General features: G+C 35.7%; 2 protein-coding genes across 9 annotated transcripts in view; one reads left to right on the top strand and one right to left on the bottom strand.

Moving 5' to 3' along the window:
- LOC136266726 (matrilin-2-like) overlaps positions 1-21,011 on the bottom strand; it is a 28,031-nt gene extending 7,020 nt beyond the window's left edge. Inside the window, exons 1-11 of the mRNA XM_066061747.1 lie at positions 20,903-21,011; positions 14,791-14,925; positions 14,628-14,734; positions 14,386-14,481; positions 14,215-14,334; positions 13,415-13,537; positions 12,351-12,473; positions 12,175-12,300; positions 12,000-12,122; positions 10,071-10,199; positions 9,004-9,126 (exon numbers count right to left, since the gene is read on the bottom strand). Coding sequence (XP_065917819.1) covers positions 9,004-9,126; positions 10,071-10,199; positions 12,000-12,122; positions 12,175-12,300; positions 12,351-12,473; positions 13,415-13,537; positions 14,215-14,334; positions 14,386-14,481; positions 14,628-14,734; positions 14,791-14,925; positions 20,903-20,991 — 1,294 coding nt within the window. The 5' untranslated portion in view covers positions 20,992-21,011. The remainder of the gene's footprint in view (positions 1-9,003; positions 9,127-10,070; positions 10,200-11,999; positions 12,123-12,174; positions 12,301-12,350; positions 12,474-13,414; positions 13,538-14,214; positions 14,335-14,385; positions 14,482-14,627; positions 14,735-14,790; positions 14,926-20,902) is intronic.
- LOC136266719 (phosphatidylinositol 4,5-bisphosphate 3-kinase catalytic subunit gamma isoform-like) lies at positions 487-7,800 on the top strand. Of its 8 annotated transcripts, none has more exons than XM_066061730.1 (32): positions 487-542; positions 683-1,250; positions 1,308-1,383; positions 1,429-1,477; positions 2,713-2,814; positions 2,917-3,004; positions 3,056-3,207; positions 3,258-3,354; positions 3,407-3,479; positions 3,526-3,598; positions 3,651-3,737; positions 3,785-3,866; positions 3,922-4,022; positions 4,075-4,273; positions 4,334-4,452; positions 4,505-4,729; positions 4,780-4,858; positions 4,912-5,013; positions 5,317-5,436; positions 5,489-5,583; positions 5,636-5,729; positions 5,792-5,848; positions 5,908-6,017; positions 6,328-6,382; positions 6,432-6,566; positions 6,614-6,724; positions 6,786-6,844; positions 6,895-6,988; positions 7,040-7,141; positions 7,192-7,257; positions 7,314-7,409; positions 7,465-7,800. In XM_066061730.1, the coding sequence occupies exons 2-32, from the start codon at positions 696-698 to the stop codon at positions 7,654-7,656; spliced, it is 3,645 nt and encodes a 1,214-aa protein (XP_065917802.1). In that variant the 5' UTR covers positions 487-542; positions 683-695; the 3' UTR covers positions 7,657-7,800. The 8 variants fall into 8 exon arrangements, with proteins under 8 accessions (XP_065917802.1, XP_065917801.1, XP_065917805.1 ...); XM_066061729.1 differs by having other exon boundaries at positions 495-542; positions 603-1,250; XM_066061733.1 differs by having other exon boundaries at positions 495-542; positions 603-1,250; positions 1,432-1,477.

The raw sequence follows: 21,011 nt of genomic DNA on the forward strand, positions 1-21,011 counted from the left end.
ACAGATAGCTACAATTTTATGGTGATTTCTATTCCAGGAAGTCTATATAGTTTATTCACTTGTAGATTATTAGCTGTAACATTATCAACACACATAACTGTCATTTCAACTAGTGGTCAGATCATGACTGTTGTGCATATCAAATTCCTTATCTCAACTCATCCGATGACTCATCTACCAATATTAATCCATTACCAGCAAAAGAATCAGATCATTGGCTGTGTTTTTTCTGCTATTAATGTGCTTCTCACAATCACTCTTACCATTTTGGGATGATAAATGATGCTGAAGTCTATTCATTGTACTGTTCAAAATTTTAGTCCATTATCACATAATGATGACAAAATGCAGTTAACAGCATGTAGTATCAGGTGTAAACACTTGTACAGTGAAGACCATACAATTGAATGCATGCAGCCATACTGCACATATAATGGAAAACAATCATGTGCACATACCTATTGACAGCTATATGTATCAGTAAAACTTTACATGTTTTTAGTTGTGGGCAGTGCTCTTCTCTATATATACTTGCTTCTGAGGTAAAGGTTTGTTTATTTTGATGGTATGTATGTAACAGTGTTTGTTTACACATTATGTAGGCTTGTATTTCATTTATATACACAGCTAGTGCTCATATAGTACTACGCTTATTAAAGAGGGTTTATGATTATTTGTATAGCTAGCAGTTAAACATGTACAAGGCACAGTCACCATCACCGGTGCCATCTGCAATGTTGAAGAGTTTTATTGACTCTGATGAGTTAGAAGCATCCAATGTACCACATAGTTCAGTATATGTATCCATATCCAATGGTGTTGAAGCTGTTGCTACTATGCCCCGTCAACCCATACGATCAATTGCACTCAGTTCAGCCAGCAGTTCCCAGGGATCAATGATATCAACCATCTCTGAAGACAAGGAGGATGACGGACAACCATCACTACTCTCAAGTACACCTCTTAAAAGGAAGAAAGCAATTTACAGAAAATCGCAGACACAAACACGATTAGAAGTGGATGATAAACCAAAAGCCAACACCTTATTTCGAGCGTACTCTATGGACAGTGTAGCTGTACCCAATGCATATAGCCCAAATGTACCTCTAACAAATTTCCCAACTAAGAAGCCATTATTCTCACATGGTTTGGTCAGTGCTAAATCCATCAAGACTTGCATTGGCCCACTGACTAAAAAAGTTTGTGAAAAGTTGAACATGTCTTTACAACTGGACCTCTGGCAAACAAAGGTACGTATGTCATAGACTATAAATTATAAATGATAGCTTTTAACATTATATATTTAGTGGGAACACACTCACCTCAATTTTAAAATACCTGATTATACTGGTGGTGAAGAAGTATTCTCATTGGTAGTAAAAGGTTAGTGTGTCCACAGGTGTAGTGATATAAAATTTGTAACCATAGAAGACTCTATGCTTGTCACATTAAAGGAGCAACTAGTTTCTGAATTAAAGTAAGTGTTCTGCTTGTAGAGTTCCATTTTACTTCAATTAACACCTTTTCCCAGACAGACCACTACTTTTTCGTATCTGTGAGAGCACAAAAAAGTGCTTATTCTTACAGCTATAAAACAGCTATAAATTGGAGAAATTTCAGCCATTCTACTTTTGATTTCACAACTTTTTAAACTAAGGTTTTGAAGGTTTAAATGGCCATCACTTATTTTCATAGCTCACAACAATACCTGAAACCTAGTCATATAGACCGGCTTTATGGTTTTTCTACTCACTCTTTTCTTATCTTTGCTGTTGTTGAACTCAAAAAGACCTTACAGTAGTAGTAGTAATAGTAGTATAATTTATTGCATTATTCATTTCACTAGGTGTTTAAAATTTCTTGCACTCCAATAGCCACACATTTATAGACTTCTAATTATTACACATGAAAGGATGTTGTGGAACTTCCATTGGTAGCTAGATAGAACTTTACTCAGGATTCAATTATAGGTTAGAACCAGTGGTGAAGAGTTTGGGTGTTTAAGTGCTAAGCTCCCTAATCCAACATTTTGTTCTAACTTGGTTCTTGTCTCAGTAACTGTCATACAGTATTAGAGCATCTTGACATGCTAAATACATTCCTTTTGCTTTTGTCTTGTAATTCCAGCTGATAGTCAGATCTCTTTTAGATCGATCGCCAAAATGCTAATACAGCCTAAATATAGACCATGTAAAGTCATCATTATTGTCCAGGTAGTTTTCATTATTAATGCCGGAATGTGCTACGTAAAACTCAGAAAAGTTGTTTCACAAGTAGCTGATCTGTTTGATGCACTACTTTGGTAACTATAAGGATCTATAGCTGCATTTAGAGGGAAAATAACTATACAAACAGCTATAAATGAGCAATGCAATTCCTTGCTCAGCATACAAATTCTACTATTGACTGAATGTGACTGCATGGTACAGATTGTATATATGCGATCAAAATATGCAGCGTTTTCACTATGTTTATGATGTAAACAAGATAATAATATATGGTTAAGCCTCAGCATTCATCCTCTTATTTTTGCCACTTCCAAGCCTCAAGCTCCATGAAAACCATACAAAACTGAGTCATATGATTACGAGCCAAGCTGGAAGATATCTGTGTACAGACAAAATATTATGAGAATAATAACTAAACACATATTAGAGTGTGGACCACATGAGAAATAAACCAGTTAACTACTTGCTTTGCTTCCTTGTGTAGCAAGAAACATCCTAACAGATTATGGAGTTTCATTCATGAGTGTCAGTTTGTGTACACACTTGGTGGACGTGATTACCAACTGCTTGATGACTTCCAGTACATGTATCCTCTGTTGTGCATACTTACATGCACTTGGTAGCACACTCATATTATATATGTTTGCTAACAGATGTGTGTAGCTGGTTCTTAACAAATTTATTGTAGCTGTAACACTTTCTTATACCAGCACTTTCTGCACACTAAATCATTTGCTACAATTACAGTCCGAAAGAAGCGTGTCCCTACTGAAGTAGTAAGCTGTAGAATGTTTGTACCAATGTCCATTTAACACTTGTAAATCAAGGAAGTCATGCTCGAGGACAAGATTCATGCTATTACAAAGATGGGCACTGATGGTTACATATCAACACGAGATAGTGGAGTGTTTGATGCTGTTCATTCACTAACTGACGAGACCGATGATGAAATAGCTTGGGCAAAGTTAACCCTTAAAAGGTATTTTAACTTGGAATATTGAGTTTCATATTTCATCAAAGTTAATACAGTTTTGCAGTTGAAATAGCTAGATATCGTGACTCAGCTAAGTACAGCATGATGACTGAACTAGATCTCTCTGCTGTTACTCCACACTTTGCAATTAGGGTTAAGATTTTCATAATAAAGTCCTGTGTATTAGTTTTGTGTGCAATAACAGGTTCCATCCAACCATTTGATTAAAGTGTTTATTCACGTGCGAAAATTTCTTACTCTTGAACGTTTATTAAATGGTAAGAAGCACAATTGGAGTATTTAAGTTACTTTTTGTAAATATAGTAAATTCAACGGCAGCATCAATACTAGCTGAAGTGCTTCCTACTCTTCATTCCATTAATGCAATACATTCCCGGTAAAACTATATGCTATATCTAACCTGTCATCGGATATGTACGTGTACATAGTATGGACAACTGTGTACTACAAATCACTGGAGAGGAAACGTACATTATTGGGGATGTCAGACTGCTTGAATTTAAGGCAATTCGAAGGTAGTTAATGCAGAATCATTATCCACAGCTTTAATGGATATCTGCAGGGCAATTTTTAAGAGAGAAGATTTACATTTTTCTGTTGTATCAAAACCATCGCCTTTTGATGATCAGCTGCTTTCGGCTGATGTAAGTTTAAGGTATACGTTGAAACATTTAATTTTCACCAGTTTGCTCTATGTAGTGGCCTTTGGTTGACCCACTCACTGGTACTGCTCCTACTCATGATCACCTACTCGACTGTATTAATGGTATCTCCCTATGGAACTTGATGTCTCCATTAAAGTAATGTTTAGTGTGGTATGGGTAATTTTGTACCTTTACAAAATTGTTATAGGGTCTGCATCAAAATGATTTCAAACATACCATATCAGATCTATAGAAAAAATTCTTGCAATATTGAACTAGAAATTGGAATGTATGTTGGTGGAAAGTTACTTAGAGAAGCAGAAAAGATTTCAGCCACTGTTTCACACAAAAAAATTGTTTTAGACCAAGCCATCACATTTGATATTAACAAAAGCAATATTCCAAAGGTAAATATACCGACTGTATACAACTAGATGGCAAGTGGATCAGTTTATATATGCACATAGGCCACAAGACTGATGATTGTTATAAAAGAAGATGGGAAGTACAGAAAACCAAGTACTTCAGCAAACAATAACACTAGTTTAGAGCTATTTTGGGCAACCATCTCATTGGTAGATTACAGGTGGCTAATATTCATTGCTATATTGACTGTATCATAACTATTATGTGAATAGGAATTTACTGAAAGTTGGAGTACATGAAGTGAAAATGTGGCCTACATCAAGATTCAATGAAAAAGACATAGGCAATGCTGAAAGGTTTTCCTGTGATCCTAATCCAATTGGACCTGTTGCCAATAATTCTGACTCTGATGCTGTAAAGTTAACAATAGAATTTGAACATTTTGTTCATCCAGTAGTTTTTCCCAATGATGTTCCTACTCACGTGGCTAAAACACGGTGCATTAGTAACTGTTAACTACTGATATATATACAGCTTAAATTTGTAGGACTTCATCCACCAGTAGCTACAAAAGTGGCATCAGTTCCATTTTTAAGGTTATGAGCACTGACAAGAGAATGGTATTGGTTAGTGATTTTTATTCTGTAGATACAGACTTGATAAATTCCTTCCTGCTTAGAATCTGCCATCCTATATTTGGAGAGTTGATTGGTCAGATCCTCAGCAAGTCACTGAGGCATATGATTTTATTAATAGTCTAAAGGAGTCACTGCCACTTGCTGTATGTACATACTGTACAATAATTTGTGACCGAATTTGACAAAACAAGGCTTCCACACACATCCACTTTTGTGACTTTGAAGTACCATAACTCAATGTAGCAGTATTCCATTAGTCTCAATTTTTCACCTGGTATTGTACTATGCTATGGATGGACTTTGTGAAAATTTTGGGCCAATAGCTTGTTGAGTAGTCAAGTTACAGCTGGTTAAAGTCAGAAAATTGGATGTGTGTGGAAGCCTTGTTTTGTCAAATTCGGTCACATTTTATTCTTTAGCATTCATGTATCACTCTTGTTCTGTAGGTAGCATTCAAGTTACTAGACTGTGACTGTCCAGATGAGTTTGTTCGAGCGTTTGCTGTTGAGAGGCTGAGGGAACTAAATGATGATGAATTGATCAGTTATCTATTACAACTAGTGCAGGTACGTAGTACCAACTGATACATTTATCATGGCTGTAATGCTCCTGATATAGGCACTAAAGTTTGAGATCAATCATGACAGTGCTCTGGCTAGATTCCTACTAGAGAGAGCATTACAAAACAAATTAATAGGACACTTTTTCTTTTGGTGAGCATTGTATTTTTTATTTTAAAAGCTGCTGTCTATGTTCTACTCCCAGGCACTCACGGTGTGAAGCTCAAAATCCTCAGTATACAGCAAGATACGACACATTGTTGGAGGCTTATCTTGTAGGCTGTGGAAAAGCCATGCTGGTAAGGAAACATGCAATGAGCATGAGGAGTAAAGAAACATCGATATTAATTTTATGCATTAGGATAGTATTATAAATCAAGTGTCTACATTGGAATATTTTCAGAAAATCACAAACGAGGTAGATGGCCAACAAACAATATGTACACAGTAATTATACCTTGTTCACACAATGTACAGTTGCAGAAGGCTAAGTGTCACACTGCTTCAGACAGTCAGAAAATGCTAAAACAGTTGTTAATGAAGCATGAGTTTTCCAATAAAACAGTGATCCCACCATACAACCCAAGGTACTGATGCAGCACATGTGACCGGATTTGCAAAAAGGTACTTTTCACACACAAAATTTGACCAATTTTTTGAACTTCACAACCTCATAACTTTATAATCGTTGCATATAATCATCTGAAAGTTTCCATGAGTGTAACTACAATATCTGGCTGCATATTGATGCAAACATCAACTTAATCAGTGTAAGACGTCAACAGCTATGACATTTTGTTTGCTGGTATGTAAAATGTGTGGAAAAGGAACCTTTTTGCAAATCTGGTCACGTGTATAGCTACTTGTGTTAAACACATCACACATTACATTGTTTAGGATGAGGTATGGTAACCTCAAGCCAGAAAAATGCAAAGTGATGCAGTCAAAAAAAGTAAGAGCTTTGCTGGTGTTATTAAATTGTATGCATGTATCACATGTAGATGCCAATGTGGTTATGGATGAATAATATTCATCCAAGTGCCACCCAGCCAGTCCCATACAAGATGATTGTGAAGAGTGGAGATGATCTACGTCAGGATATGTTGACTCTACAAATGCTAACTCTCTTTGACAGGGTAGTCTTCATCATGTTGTAGACGTTTGTCCATTACGTTTCTTGCAGATATGGCAAGAAGATGGTCTGGACTTATGCTTGATTCCCTATGGGTGTGTGGCCACTGGACCTAACTCAGGAATCATAGAAGTTGTGAAGGATGCTAAGACTGTGGCTGATGTGAGTTTTCCTTTGATACAATAAAAATTATGTAGTTGCAGACTTTATAGTGTTATTTCAGATATCTGGGATAACAGACAACACCAAGTTGCTCCAGTGGATTGAAGATCACCAAAGAGAGTATGCCATGAAACTACATTTAACTCTAAATTCTGTAACTTGTTTTCTAGTCAGTTTGGTGAGAAGGATCCTGATCTCCTTGAGGCAGCAATTAACAAGTTTGTCAGATCATGTGCTGGGTATTCAGTAGCCACATATGTTTTGGTAAGATCAATGACTTGAGGTAGTGTATGTGTATCACAACTTAATGTGTAGGGTATTGGGGACAGACACAACGACAACATTATGGTGACTACATCAGGTAACCTATTTCATATTGACTTTGGTCACTTCTTAGGAAATGTTAAACACTTTATGGTAAGGTTATATAGTCTAATAGTATAAACTTTACAGACCAGTATTAATAGAAAATTAAACGAGAATGGTGTCCTTTTGTTCTCACACCGGATTTCATTCATGTGATGGGAGGAGAAGTATGTATCAATATTCTTAAAGATTATGAAAGTTTACATGCAGCTTTTTTGTTCAGAAAAGTAAAGATTTCATCAAATTCAAAAATCTTAGCTGCAGAGCATTCCTGTCACTGAGGAAACATGCTGACTTGATAGTCAACTTATTCTCAATGGTAAATGCTCACACACTACATGTATAACTACATGTAGTCACATATTCTCCATTAGATGAGGTACACTGGTATTCCTGAGTTGACATGTGTGGAAGATTTGGAATACCTCAGAGATGCACTGATGGTTACTAGGGATGGCCTAGCTGCTGAGAGAAGCTTTGAAAAGTTAATCAACAAATGCATCAAGTTAGGATGGACTGTTCAATTAAGCTGGTGGGCACATATTAAAAGAACAAGAGCTATGTGATTTAAGTTACATTGTTAACTTGTAACTAGTTTGTGGTGGTAGAGTATGTAGTGCTTTTTATTATTTTTGTACAATATGTGCCAGTGTGTAATTTTATGCTCTTCTTATCCCTGGCAACAATCATAAATGTAAGAGTTATCCAAACACTGTAGACACAAATAGAGTCCATTGTAATACCACTACCTTTCCACTGAACTGCTGTTATAGTCTAGAGTGTGCAATGTTTTGAATGTCAGACTGATTTTTCATGCCTTAGGTTTTTCTATATTAATAATAACAGCCAATCTGTGTTTAAACAAGTACACAAAAATTTGGAATTTTCAACTAGAGTAGGAACCATAGCTCATCAATAAAAAGTTCAGAAATTCAAAACATGTGGTCTAAAAATAAAAGTTGTGCAATGAAAGGTAATGACCAAGAAATAGCTGCAATGATGTTAATGCTAATAATGTAATAATATCATGCATTGCAGCCATTTCTTATCATGTGATTTTTTTACAACTTGTTTTGAAGGCCACACCTTCTTGGCTGTTTTTATACTGTGATTACATACATTGGAATATATTCCTGAAAAGTTATTATACGCTGTCAGTAATTGCACTCCTCGTGCTTTAATTTTCATATAGCACGAGCAAGACAATGCTTTAAATGATTTATGGAACTTTCTAGTCGTAGCTTGTAGCCATACACACTAGGACTCATAATTAACACCCATTGCAAGAATTATTAGCAGAACACAAACTAGTTTTACAAAGTAATTCACATGTAAAGTTCACCATAGTTTGGCATGGTAGATGTTCATCATGTATTCTGGCAGGTTTTGATCACAATCCACAATCGATTCTATTGTGACACATGGTGAAGTATTTCTGTGATATCTACAGGACTTGTCCATTTACATTAACAAACGTAACAGCAACGTTACCTTCTCCCACCCATTATCAAAGTATTTAGATATGTCTATAAAAGCAATCCAGTGGTAGAACTCATGTTGGCTGGGGTGATGGACCACTCAGCACAGCGAGGGCTATCAGCCTTCACCTGCTTGGGTGATTAGTCAGACTGGCATGAGCGCCACGGGCTATTAGCCTGCACTAGAGCACGTGGGCAACTGTGCTTTATTGTACCACAAAGAGTGCTTTATTCGTACAATAAAGAACTCTTTGCAGTGCAATAAAGCACTCTTTGTGGGCAATAAAGCATTGTTTGCCCTACAGTGTACTTCATGAAATTTAAAGTACACTTTTCCTTCGATCTCGCCCATGCAAAGTTCTATAAACATTAAACAACTATGTATAAAATGCAGCTAACTTTGATAATTTACAGTGTATAAAATAGTTTACTTACCGGTGCAAATATGACCATCACTAGTCAACTCATATCCATTCCAACAGGAACACTGGTAAGATCCATCAGTGTTATCACATGTTTGTGTACATCCTCCATTATCAGTTTGACATTCATTGATATCTATACAAAACATAGTCTTAGTACAGTGCACATCATCAATTGCACCTTTACAGTAATACGTATATTATACTGCATGTACTTATTAAAATGTGACCGAATTTGACAAAACAAGTCTTCCACACACATCCAATTCTCTGAATTTAACCAACTGTAACTTGAGTAATCAGCAAGCTATTGACAAAAACTTTTCACACCATTCTTCCATAGCATGGTACAATTCCAGGTCAAAATGTGAAGCTAATGGCATACTTCTACAATGAGTTATGGTGCTTCAAAGTTATAGAAGTGGATGTGTGTGGAAGCCTTGTTTTGTCAAATTCAGTCACATTTATATTTCTGTTCACAACAAACATCCATTTTAGTTGATAATCCACTGGTCAATAAAATAGTCATTCACAGCTGCTTCACTCACCCACAAGGCATCTCTTTTGCTAGGAGCTTAAAAGTACCAAAGGCGTGTTGTGGAATTTATGAACTCCTGCTTTTGCTCATTTACTTATTTACTGAATATCAGAATCCATACATGAGTGATAAGGTTCACACAGATGCAAGTACATGTAGCAATTTCAGAAATGTTTATTGCATTAATCATAGATAGCAAAAAAATGATGGGGGAGGGGAGGGCAGGATACCCCACTATTATTTGTAAAAAAGATCAATATACTCTAATAGAACAGTCAAGCACACTTAAAGATCAGTCACATTTTATATCTTATTAAAACTGTAATAGCAGTAAAAAAAAGAACCTAGACTCTAAATCTATTTAATATACTGTATATATAGCAGTACTGGTAAACAGCAATAGTGTGATGATAGTGTGCCAAATTAAAATACAAGCAAATACAGTATATATAATTGTTAAATTGTTCATGTATAATCAATGGGGCTTGGAAGATCAAGTTCTTAGTTTATCTAAATGTATGTAATGGTGAAAAAATGCTTACCAGAACAACTGTGGCCATTCCCATTAAGAGCGTACCCAGCAGGATCAACACATGTACAATAGTAGCTACCATCTGTATTAGTACAGTTGTGTTGACATCCTCCATTGGAACTGGCACACTCATTGATATCTATATAGATTTTAAAACAGTAACAAGTGATTATATTGATGAGTATGCATACACAAAATAATTCATGAATTGAGACCATCATGAATCTTTTAAAGACTAACAAAAGACTTGTAAGTAATACTGTATGGAGGATTCTTAAATAACTTTTAGCATTATTATAGAAAATGATACCATTTGAAATGTCAACTATATCAGTAAGTATATACAATAAAACTCTTCCACAATTCCGTGTCTATTATTCTAACACATAGTAGTATCTAAATGTAGGCTTACAAAGTCATTTTATCTACACTGTAGCAGAATTTGAATTTTAGGGACCAAAGAACAAAAGTAGTGGAACAAGGGAATAGCTAAAAGCAGTGAAACAAGAAAGGTTGCCTATACCTGCAGATATACAGATATACATTTAATTCCCATAGACTAAAGTGTAGGAATTAAATTCCCATTAGTATATACCCATATATCTGCAGGTATAGACAACCTCTCTTGTTTCACTATATACTAGCTATTCCCTTGTTTAAATTTTCTTTCTAAGTATATAATCTTTATTAAACAGAAATCTAGAGATCAGTGATAGCAAGAGTATATACTGAGGAGAGTATCCTACTCTCATATACCCCTGTAGAAGGGCATATCATGAAGTTATGACATAACGACAAGATGTTGTGGTTTGTGACGTACAAGCAGTCGTAAAGTGCAGAATCATTAGTACCATTCCACACTCTCGACGCTCAGGATAGCCATATTCGCGAATGGCCTGGCAAGAAATGCCTACGCAATTGTCTAAACCCATGAAGACATGCTTGTACTGTAGTTCGATGAGAAATTCTGAAAGCTAGAGTTAGTTCGGTTGCTAGCAACGTTGTTAGGCACGCATTCGATCGATATTATGTTCAATTAATGACATCATTAATTACAAAGAGAAACGGAAGAACTCGGAAGCGTTACGTCATAACTTCACGATATGCCCTTCTACAGGGGTATATGAGAGTAGGATACTCTCCTCAGTATATATATTATGACCTCTTGGTGATAGTAGTGATTTTCATGAATATACCTAGCATGTATGTACAAGTTGAGATGGATCCCAAAAACAGCTAATAATGAAAACTGGATTTTTTCTTAACATTTCAGTCAACCAGATGGTTAAAGAAAATGAAGGTGTTGACAACACACACAGTCATGTGGTTTGGCTCCATTTCAAGTTCAGGAGAGGGTTGAAGATAATTGACACTGCATTTTATGGCTTCCTCACAGGAATTGTATTGTGAAAAGTTAAATTCACCGTGAATATTGTGTCAGGAATTTGAATGGAGTATTTTCAGCAGATCAAGCGTGAGCCACATTTCAAGATCGTGTGTAATTGCAACCATGAATTATTAAATGTTTTTGAGGATCCAGCTCAACACATACATATTATAATTTATCACCCTTCAGTAATTAGTGGTGAAATAATTATGGTGTAAAAAATAGCCACCAATCAGCATAATAAACTCTTTCATTTGCAGTACCATGCCATTTGCCTCTTATAATGTTATAGGAAATTTTATAAACAATTGCAAGGTTACACTTGGATGGTGTTGCATGTGATGACTGTTCTATTAGACTATTTAACTAATCCATTAGACCTTGATTCTATTTTTTGCTATAATAGGTTTGAATTAAAGGGGTGTAATTTCTCTCTATACAACCCCTACTGTCACACCTGTACACATGTCCCTAATATTTAGTGAAAGAAGATGTATACCTAGCCTGCAGCTGAAGTATCACATACGTACTTGGATAGTCTACTAGCAGTACCTTCACAATGGTGATCATTTGATCCAAGTGAATACCCAGTGTGACATGTACATGAATAGCTACCAATAGTGTTCTCACAAATATGTTGACATCCTCCATTGGACTCCACACATTCATCGATATCTTTAAAAAATTGTAAAATATAAAACTGTAGCTGCAATACAAAGAAACATACCAACACACATAGTCAGATCATTATGATGTAACTGATGTCCATCATTACATGTACAAATGAAACTTCCATTAGTGTTCCTACAACCTTGATTACATCCTGCTGTTCCTTGTAAACACTCATCAATATCTATAATACAACTGAGGCTTACAGTAATCACATGTTGATGAATGTCTAACCTGCGCAGGTTATTCCATCCGTCAGTAATTGGTATCCAGTATTACAACTGCATGAAAATCCTCCAGTTAATTCCACACACACTTGGGAACAATTGTGAAGTCCATTACGGCACTCTCCAATATCTGTAACATACAAGTTTAAGTCTGCAAAACATTACATTTTACAGCAAGACAACACAGCCTACAACATTGACTTATGTTACTAGTGGATTTTCTGTATTATTATATCAATAAGCATTCCATTGCATGATAACATGACCATGACCCTTTGAAAACTGTTTGGATCTCAGTACCTAAAACCTATGACCACCAACTGTTCAGTGATAGCTAAGACAAACATAGCTGCTCTTATAAAAAGGCAATGCAAAATCATAAAAGCTTATTCAAGCTAATGTGTTGGCAAATTTAAGACTTTTTGTATGCTACTGGATTTTGAGAAACTGATCCAAATCACTCGTCAGTAGTTTCAAGATAAAATGTTTAAAATTTTTCAAACTGTTAGCTATAACTTACCAAGGGAAGTGAGTATTCATATATATACCAATTATTATTTTTCAGAGCATTCTCAGTACTAGTACCTGCCTGTTGACTTTCTGGCCAATTGGAATATATAATTTGAAGAGAGTATTTTATCACCAGTGCTCACATATGGGTGGAGGGTAGTGTGATAGGCACTTCAAAATGAGATCACGATTAAATCCTGGAGATGAAGTTACAGGGTTGTGCTGGCTCCTCAGTAGTTGAGATGCAGCAGAACCAGCACAGAAAATATTTGACCATCTTTAGCAGGCCATCCACCAGTCCACCACTGATTCTTGTCAAACCAGGTTATCATAATACTTGTCACAATGCTGTGGCTCTCAGAACCAGCTCTGTGTAACTAAGGCTTAAAACCAATGGTCTGGTAGCACATATTCACTGGTGCTATTTGTTTGTTATGCCTGGCATGCAATTTCACTCCAATTCGGATCAGTTTGTAAAATCTGGTCCCATACTCAATGCCATAATACAGAGATACATAACATCATGCATGGCATGGCGACATAATTTATTCAATGGTGTACCTGAACAGTTGCGACCATCATTTGTTAATTCATATCCATTCTGACAGGAACACTGATAAGATCCATCAGTATTACTGCATGTTTGTGCACATCCTCCATTATCAGTTTGACATTCATTGATATCTGAATGAAATATATAGGAGTATTGTACAACATAGAAAGAATCAAGTATACAACAGACATGGATGCCATTTTGGAGGTGCTCCCAAAAAATTTTCAGGTTTTAAAAATTATATTTTAATGTGTTGGTATTGAACCTTAAAAATACACAATGTGACTGTTCTATTAGAGTAGTGATTGCTCTATTAGAGTATTTTGATATGAAGCTTTGATACTTAATGCAAAATTAATTTTAATTGTCTGAATATAATTTACAAGTTTCTGGAAACTGCAGAAAACCCTCTGGATTTCCCCTGAAGATAAGGTGTGTACTTACTCCCCATGCATCCCACTCTGGTATTTTATTATGGGAAAACCTCTAGTTGAGCATTGAACAGATTGCAATAGCATGCCAATGCCAGGATTGTAACAGTTTGCTTCACTGGTTGTGACAAACCAGGATTGTTACAAACTATACCCAGATTTGAGCTTTATTGTTGGTATCTGCAACTTCACAATAGTATTGAGGAAATTTAACTGTGTACGGCTTATACTGAATGCATTATGTATAGAGGTTAGAATCTGCTGTAAATGCATACATTAGCCTTAAGACTGTAGAAATAGGAAATAAGACAGGGGTAGTCACATGTCATACCAACAGATTACTGAATGTGTTGCATAGCTGAGTCAGTAACATTTACCTTCACAAGTCCTTCCATCAACTTGTAACAGATACCCATCATCACATGAACAAATGAAAGATCCATGAGCATTAGTACAGCTTTGATCACACTCATGATCACCATTACATTCATCAATGTCTTGAAAGTGATCATGAGGTAGATATTACTCATACCAACATCTCTTCTCACCTTGTTCACAATTATTACCAGTCCATCCTAGAGCACATGTACACACTTCTGGTGAACTGCATATTCCTCCATTGAGACAACCATCAGAACAAACAGCTAAATAAAATCACAAAATGAAACTTTGTCTTCATTATGCTGTATAGGGACTTGTATGTGTATATGCAAGCCTGATTGCTATCATCTAACTGTATTGCCTAGGTTGCATTAGTTCATGTATAAAAAACTATACTGTATATGCTTACCTTGACATACTGGAGGTACCCCATCATAACCAGGACAACACTGCGACACTGTAGTGTAACTTCTGCGTGAATAGTAGTAAGTTAGAGATACCCGACGGCTGGCTAAACTATGTAATGTAATCCATGTAGATATGAATGTACATAAGTATGTGTATGGACTCACTAGTAGCGATAGCAGGGAAAATGTACCCCACAATAGTAATATGAATAAAAATATGAGCCAGTAGTGTAGTACTGTAGCTGATATGAATATGTTGCAACTGGGTGATATACAGAGGTAACTCTGTAACAAACTCCCCTATAAAAATATAAATACATGTAGTTATTATGCAGTCTTATATTTAGCAAAATGTCATGAACCATGATAGTGGTTCATAATAGAGACCGCCTATGTTTTTTGCCACAGTCCAAATAGAACACACAGCTAAACACCCCCTTAGGAAGCTTCCCAACCACAAAAGAGGCCTTAGAAGTTAATTTGGAAGACGTTTAGGCCCACTGGAAAATATGAAGCCAATGGAACCAAGAAAAGTACTTTTTAAAAATTTTCTGAAATACCATTGTATGCCATTTTGTTCATCTTCTTAATGTTATTATTATTATTTTCCACAGGGCTAGAGCAAAATGTGAGTACTTTTTGGAGACAAAAACTACATAAGTTTCCTTCCTATGTCTTTCTTCACGTCCATGACCTATTTATGCACACATTGCAATGTTAACATTCTCTTTCAAGTAAATTTGCTTCTTGTAGGTTCACTTTGCCATTGATCTTCTGACTCAAGGGTGACCACGGTGTTAATACGTGTTAATAAGTATCCAATCTATTCATGTTAACTTGCTCATTTGGAAACCCTATCATTACCTATATTTAACCACAGTATATTAAGTTCATACCAGTGCTATTATATTGTTGTGTACCACTGTGTACTTGAGTTATTGTGATCATATCACTGCATGCATATATAATATATCAGAAGTCATACTATTGCTGACCACAGAAAGCTATACACTGCCTATAGTCAAAGCTGTATAGTACAAAGTACATTCAATAGTAAGGAAACAATGCACTTATGTTTGCTAACTCTGATAATATTAGCTGACTATATACGTAAGAGCTACTGTACATGATGGTTAACATGATACATGTTTAGTATCCAGCACCTCATATTATCATGTTAGCTACCCATAAATGGATTTATAAAAAGTAAATAAACTAGTGTAAAATTAATTTCAAAATTAAAACATGGGAATAGAGATTGCTTTAAAAAGTGAAGAAACAAGAGTCAAACAAGCCAGCATATAAAATTATGCTAACACACAGAGATCTCTATTTGGACTCAAATAAACATTTAGCTATACAGAAGTATTCTCAGTGTCTGATTTATGGAGAAACTACTGTTTGTTTCTTAGTTTCTATACACCATATCCGTTGTATCCAAATAGAGATCTCTGTGTGTTTAGCATGCTGGCTTGTTTGACACTTGTTTCTTTACTTTTTTTAGGCGATCTCTTTTCCCATGTTTACACTAGTTAATATATACCAAAATTGCAAATGTACACTGTATATATTAGGCAAAGCACTGTCTCATGACTGTAGAGTTGCAGAATCACTGCAAGTGCCATACAAGAAATATCGGTAGCACTCAAAAGAATGGATGAGAGATACTATAGCATGGGCAAAGCCAAGTGCTACATGTAAACTTTATCTTAAGACCATGGCACCTCAAGACCACTCTTTGAGTGCCATATTACTTGTATAGGGGATGCTTTTAAGTGTTAAAGCAAGCTCTGAGGTAAACAACATGCTCAATAAAATTCAACTTATATAATTATAGATTAGTCTTGAATTTCATTATTTTTACAGGGGCAGATCCAGAAGCTCAGTGAATTGATTATGTCCTAACAAGGTAATTAGTTTAGTATTTTAATCAAAAGAAGTACGTATGGCTCTTCTACAAATATGAGGGGAGGAAGGGGAGAGCTATAGCATTTGCCCCAAATGCCACATCCTGGTTCAGCCATTGCTTTAATAAATTCATAATTGCTTTCATACCAGTGTTTATTCTAGGACTGTTAGGGGGAACTCCCCCCCCCTCCAAATCTTAGCCTCCCACCCCTCTAAAATAGTGCATAACTACTGCATTTATATGTGCTTGGATTAAGCTTGCTTTAAAATGGTACACAAAGCTGCATGATCAAAAATGCTCTCAGATTCATCTCAGAGTGTTTAATATTATTACAAGTAAATTTTTCCCAGGTTAGATTGCAAATGCAACCTTAAAATTCTCTCAGATTCCGTTTCAAATCATTAATTTATAAAAATCTCCTGTATAGGGTACATGCAGTATACGACTAACAAAAAAATGTTCCTACATTCAGTAAAGTGATGACTATTCAACATCTGGGAATTGTTTACTTTGCTTCTTGTATAGTTGTGTATGCCTTAACCTCAATCTCAGAGAGTGTGATTGTGTTCAAAACATCTAGCTACATAGTTAATTATATCTTCCAAAAGTAAATACCCCTAGATATAATATCAGAAAGCATGATTTAAAGAAGAAAAAAATTCTTCGGTGTTTTGCTACAGTATGGCCATGGGCTAAAATTCCCTAATATTCAATTTCAAGTTTTAATTTTTTTCTTGGAAGACATCCACCAATGCAGATCTTTTACAGCACTTTGTAGAATCATGCAAGTATGGCCAACACAATACCTTAGTGATTTCACACAAATTGTTTATACATCAATTGAATATACATAGTGCACTACTAATAGAACAATTGTGGACATGATTGACCCAGATGTTACACGATTATGTCATCACTACTAACCATATGATCTGGCATCACTCAATCAAAATCAACACTCATGGCACAGCCTTAAATGACCAGTAACTATTTCAACTGTTTTACATAGTTGTGACCTTGGACCACTATATACATAGATTACACCTGGTCACCTCCCTACTTCTTGATTTCCCCCAAAGAAGAAATCCTAAAATAAACACTGATATATACAAGAATATCACCCCAACAATCTTATGTATTGCATTGAGCAGATTATCATCATGTGCCATTCTATTATTGATGTATAACTGCAGTTACTTAAACTTTTCTACAAAATATAGAACTGATCTATACTTTGATCCTCCCATGCACGGTCCTTGATTTGCACAATTACTTATCTATCATACAGTATGACAGTACTTAAGGATCATGGATGTTTACACATTCTCAACAAATTACCCACAAGAAACCAGACAATATCTTCATGATGCCTTGGCAGTATTGGATAGGTATAATCAAGTCCAAAAGTGCTCCCAACCTGAATGCTTCCAATTTGTTGCACAATAGAATTTTCTGCTGACTGATTGACTGACTGACTGACTGACTGTCTGATGCCTTCAGATCAGGGTAATGGATAAGCCTACAGGCTTGATTTTTTCACTGTTAAGCATTTCTTCAGACAACAGGTGCCTTTTGGCATACTGCATGCACTACTGTATGTACAATGCATGCATCATGGACTTACCTTCGCACTACTTTGTGTCCTATAATAGTTTCACTGTCAACCCAAGGTGTGGATTCATGATAGCACGAAACGCTGATTACTACTGGTATGGGGAACTGTCCATATTGTCTGTAGTGACTGGCCAGAATTTATAAAGTTGGCTGAAAATGGCTACTTCACTTTCAGTAATTGATGGCTGGCCATGGGCTGCACATTCAGATGTATAACCAATTATTATGATTATGTCCAGCACCATTCTTTCTTTTTATGCAGTGCAGGTGCACCAGTCATGATCATAAAGTTAACGAACAAGTACTAGGACTTTTACTTTCAATTAGGAAGTACAGTATAGACAAATAAAACTGTGAAACAAGGGGGTCGCCTACACCTGCGATATACTAGTGGAGGTATAATCTTTCATGGCTATATAAACTGAAGTAGGGAATAAATATCCACTAGTATATCTGCAGGTATAAAGTTTCACTACTTTTTAAAGAATAATTCCTAATCAAACTTAAACTTCCTTGTATGTACATGTAATTATTAATTCATTATGACAATGAGAAATCGAGTCATATACATACATAGTTAATAAGATAATAATCAATTGCGTCCTCTATTTAGTTACATACCAACTTGCATGATTTAATATAGAAAAATTATGTTAATCATCATTAATACATTTATGCAGCTATCTATTGTTACGTACTACTAATTTTTGAATAGCTGTTAATTTATATATCCATACATAGGTGCTGAGATTAGCTAATTCATCCATGCTTTAAAATATGTAAAGAATCAAAACAGCAAATCACATGATGAAACTAAAACATTCCATGTGGTGATTGTTGTTTATACAGAAGTATAAACAGTTGACATATTACTTTGTGTAGGAATGTGTAATATAAGGAATTGTGGTAAGTAACCACAATACTAACAATGAGTACATATTTCTTTACTATGTGTATTCTCAGCCAAGCAGTTTAGCTTGTCAATGAATAATAGTTAATGTCATTATATACTTTACCATCGCTTTCTGAACTTGGAATTTTAGCCACTATAGGATCTCATCTTTCCTGCATGACTAGCTATAGGATAACAGAAAACATGTTGAAAATTGTAGCGATAATTATGTCATAGAAATGAATGAAAACACTGAGTTACTTTTGTTTGAATGGCCTGGAAGGAACAACTAAACGTCATTATAATAGTGACTGTTGAGAGGTAATAGTATAACACAATTAGTCTACCTCGCAACAGTAACTACCTTATTCTGTTAAATGAATAAATAAACAAGGCCTTATACAAAGGCTCGCACAAAGGTTCCAGGGACAAAGTACTATGTACAATAATGCTTTAAATACATAATAATATTATGTATTTACACTTTTGAGTACATAACAGGCATGAACAAAGTAGCCATTAAGAGCCAGAAGCCACTGTGAAGGTAGCAGCATTAATTAGCAATCGTATGTAAACTACTTGTGTACAAACTGATTGGAAATCAGCCAGGATCATAGTCAGGTGAGGAGGTAACTGGCCAAGCTGTTAAGGGAAGTTCTCCACTGTATGTATACAGAGGAAATGACTGACTTGGATGAGAAGCCAGAAATCTGGGTTTAGTGACAGTTACACGTACCAGCATCAAACGTTAATGTGTCTGCCTATACACACACCTGCATGTGTTCTTGTTTGATGATTCACAAAAGGCACCATTTCAGATTGCCTAAATCGCCACCAACAAACAAACAATGCTTTACAAAATAGCACAGAATTCAAAGTACAATTCAGTTAAGTGATTACTACAGCTAGCTAGCTATTTACAGTTTTGAAAAAAAATTCTGTAGACTGAGAATATTTTGGGTGTATGCTTCCAAAAAGGGTGCACCAGTTCAATTAACATTGCCCCATGCTGGTGGATTTGGGCTTGGAACACGAAAGACTAAAGCTTTCACCAGGGTTAGTTATGACTAAGGTACTTAGTTAGCTAGGATTTATATCATGGTTAAAGCTTACAGTATAATAGTTAGCCTACAATAATATTTATTGTGTTTGTGTTAAAATAAACAAAGCTTATAATACACAGGATGTTGGGTTCTGCTGAGGTATATTCGATTTCAATATGTGTGAAATGGTGTTGTGGCATAGCCAGACTAGCTACTAGTGTTGGTCAGAAAAGCTATGTGACATAAGTCTATATATATATATATATATATATATATATATATAGCTAGCATGATCCAGGCATATAGCTATACGGTTGTAAATAATACTGGAGTAGCTAGTTATGCAGGTGTGCAGAGCCTGGGGCGGGCCCACCTAACTATCAGTATCAGTTACAACTCAGTCTCAGTCATACAAGTGCACACGCCACGGCCAGGCTTTTGTATACGGGATTCAGTGCACTGTAACTACAAAATGCAACTGAAAGAGAACCATCACTGGATTAGCAATGAAAATATACAAAATAAGAGGATGGTCAGACTGGCCAGCTGTGTCATTCCTGCTCGTACGTACAGCGTTGCAAAATGGATAATAAATAGCTATATAGCTAGACTACTATTATTTAACCTAGAAAACAACCCGAAAATAATCTGGCATAGTAAGCCAGCTTAGTTGTACTGAGCTAGTATATCGGCATAGACTATTTTATTTATTTTATTTATTAATGCTTTACAGCACAAGTGTTGACTAGTAGCTAATACAGTTAGGCTATACGTAGTGTAGCTACGTGTTATGTTATAGTTACGACACGCAATTCTTACTGTGCTTGTACTGCTACTATTAATCCAAAACACACCACTAATCCTAGAGTTCCCATTTTTCCAACTTTGCTAGCTGAACAGATGAACATAGCTCGAGGCGCCCGCCACC

Source organism: Dysidea avara, chromosome 9, assembly GCF_963678975.1.
Source record: "Dysidea avara chromosome 9, odDysAvar1.4, whole genome shotgun sequence".
NCBI classification, from domain to species: domain Eukaryota; kingdom Metazoa; phylum Porifera; class Demospongiae; order Dictyoceratida; family Dysideidae; genus Dysidea; species Dysidea avara.